The 2,947-nt window shown below is 37.4% G+C and overlaps 1 protein-coding gene across 1 annotated transcript in view; it reads left to right on the top strand.

The window, feature by feature from the left end:
• cdhr5b (cadherin-related family member 5b) overlaps positions 1 to 2,947 on the top strand; it is a 17,448-nt gene that overhangs the window by 2,242 nt on the left and 12,259 nt on the right. Inside the window, exons 2-4 of the mRNA XM_032522928.1 lie at positions 191 to 366; positions 486 to 536; positions 1,893 to 1,982. Of these exons, the coding sequence (XP_032378819.1) occupies positions 191 to 366; positions 486 to 536; positions 1,893 to 1,982 (317 nt within the window). The remainder of the gene's footprint in view (positions 1 to 190; positions 367 to 485; positions 537 to 1,892; positions 1,983 to 2,947) is intronic.

Here is a 2,947-nt window from a genome sequence, read left to right as displayed (position 1 = left end):
GAATTGATACTATAAATAAAATTGAATTGAAATTGAATTTGATAATATTTCAGTAGATGCATGGTGGGTCTGGACCTCTACATGTAGCCTATAGCTTGTTTTTCATGTTTTCGAGCATACACGTACTGGACACACAGAGCTCACACTGATGATCCCTTTTCTAATCCATTTTCTTTTTCTCTCCCACCAGTCTGTTCTGCTCCTTTAACGGTGAACTTTCCAGAAAACAACAGGGTGGGTGATCTCGTCCAGACGATCGCAGTCGAACCAGCGGTGACCCTGGAGTTTAAACCTCCTGCAGACCCTGACAACCCTTTCCGTCTCGAAGGGAACAATCTGACAGCTGCAAGGGTGTTGGATTATGAGGTACTGCAGAACTCACGGTGTCCACCAGATCCAGACCTACGTCTCAGTTCAGGATCTGAGAGTCTGTGGTCTGAAAAAAAATACTTGACTGTTGAGCATAACATTTGTTTTGTTTACAGACTGCCAACACTCATGAAGTCAATATCATCTGCAAGGCCGCAGATTCCCAGGTAAAACGGCTTTCATACACCAAACATGATGCATTATACTACACTGATTTTACCCTTTTATTTTTGATTTGTGGTGCATTTCAACCAGGGGCGATTCTAGGATCAGACCTGCTATTTTGACCTTTTGTTATTGGTATAGAAATAGCGATTTCTTTTTACTTTACCCATGCCCCGACGACTAGCGTTATAAGCTAATTGGCAGTTTGCCATAAAACTGGTCACATTCAATCAGCATGAAAACATTTCCCAGAGAACTGTCAAACACAAGCGTTATTAACCTGTAGATTCATTTTGCACCGGATTTGTTCTTTAACCCTCGTGTTGTCTTCCCGTCAAAACTGAAAATCAACACTTTTGTTGTTTATTGATGTTTTTAACTTTTTCTCACGTTTTTGTGCCTTTTTTTGATGCTTTTCTGAATGTTTGTCAATTTTTGACAAACATTCAACCCTACGTAACACTAACTTATTAACTATAGTTTTACAGTTATTTTTTGAATTTATGGTCAATAAACCTCATTTATAGGAAATTATACCTAATGTTTGAGTTAGAAAAGCAGAAATTAGGAATTATTTAGACTAAAATTAAAGGAATGGATGTTGATGGATAAACACAGACTGGAATATGTCAACTTTTACTCGATACTATTTCAAAAACACTTCAATTTGTTTTTCAAATGCTATAAAATTGAATAAGACCCAAAATTAATGAAAGTAGAGATTTGTACTTGCCAAAGAGCGTTGTGTGGAATCAATCATGTTATTTTGGGGAATTAAAAAGAACATTGATATAGGAAAACGGGTCAATTTGACCCAAGGACAACATGAGGGGTTAACAGCTTCGTGAGGAGGTTGTAAAGATACTTGAGGAGCGTATTCAGGTTCTTGAGGACATTGCAAAGGGTGTTAGAAGAGTTTATACATATTCTTCAGATGGTTGAACTTGAGAGAGTTTTAAAGGTTCTTGATAAAGTTTCACAGATGGTTGAGGAGTCTGCACAGGTTCTTGAAGAAATGCTCCAACTGCTTGAGGAAGTTATAAAGAGTGTCTGAAGAGGTTCTAAATGTTCTTGAGAAGGTTGTGCAGGCTCTTGAAGGGACTCTCCATGTGAAGAAGAAGAGGTTTAAGGTTCTTGAGGAGATTATTTATTTTTGGCAGAGGTTATAAATTTTGCATAAGGAGGTCCTCCAGGGGATTAACATGTAACTAAAAGATATAAATGTAGATGTCAGAATTTTGTGTTTTTGATTTATTTTCATTTTTAGTCACATATCATTTTCAATTTGTAGTAAACAAGCAATGATAGTATAAGATCAAAAGTGAAGAGTGCTCAAAGTTATGTCTCCTTGTTTCCAGCTGGAACTAATTATGATTATAGTTGTGGACAATCTGAATGATAACCCTCCAGTCTTTGATCAGGACACCTACCCTGTGAATGTCAATGAGGTAAGAAACACCTTTAAATAAACAGCAAGTATTGTTAAGACCCGACAATGACTACATGTTGTTTTAATTGATTCATTTTCCTCCATCCAAGTTTCTCATGAATTACAGTAGTATGCAAACCCAATGTTCTTATTTTTCAGACTCTAGTGTGTGTCCATCTTTCTTTTGTAACAACCATTTTTTGGTTGTCCAGTTCGGTGTGAAAGATCCTGCCTGGCCTGCAAAGCAACTTGAGCTTATTAATGCCCATGATTCTATATATATCATGTAAAAACATACTTTTGGCCCTGTAGAGTATGAATAAAAACATTGTATGTTTAGTTAAATCTTCTTATGATATGGGGTTAGGGTTAGGGGGTTAGGGGTTAGGGTTAGGGTTAGGGGGTTAGGGTTAGGGGAGGGGTTAGGGTTAGGGTTAAAAGAAGCCAAATGCTCATAGCAGGCCAAAGGACCACAGGACAGGACCGGGAACATAAAACTTTAAATAAAAAGTCTCCTCCACTCCTGCTCGGCTCCTCTCCCCGAGACACTAACACATGATTATATTAAATAAAATTACAATAATTAAAATATATAATATACACTGTACGTAGAGAAAAGAAAAAGGGGGGGGCGGAGTTATTAAGATAAATAAAATAAATAAAATATATAGAAAGAGAGTAAAAGCTGTGATGACAAATAAAATGCCCGGTGTCCAGTCTAAAAGAAAATCTAGTAAAATATATTGAAATATATTAAATTCATTTTTCGACATAAATTACTTTGAATTAGGGATGTTAGGGTTAGGGGTTAGGGGTTAAGTTAGGGTAGAAGGCAGTGCCCTGGATGGGCGCTGCGAGGGAAACGGGCACAAGGGGACCCCTGGTGTGATTAATACACTTAAAATCTCCTTAAAAGACCTGGTTTGGTTCTAAAAAACTGTTTAAAAGAAGGCCAAATGCTCAGAGCAGGGCCAAAGGACCACA

The sequence above is a fragment of the Etheostoma spectabile genome, chromosome 8 (assembly GCF_008692095.1).
Source record: "Etheostoma spectabile isolate EspeVRDwgs_2016 chromosome 8, UIUC_Espe_1.0, whole genome shotgun sequence".
Classification (NCBI taxonomy): Eukaryota; Metazoa; Chordata; class Actinopteri; order Perciformes; family Percidae; genus Etheostoma; species Etheostoma spectabile.
Note: the sequence above shows the minus strand (reverse complement) of the source record. Positions and strands in the feature narration are given on the sequence as shown.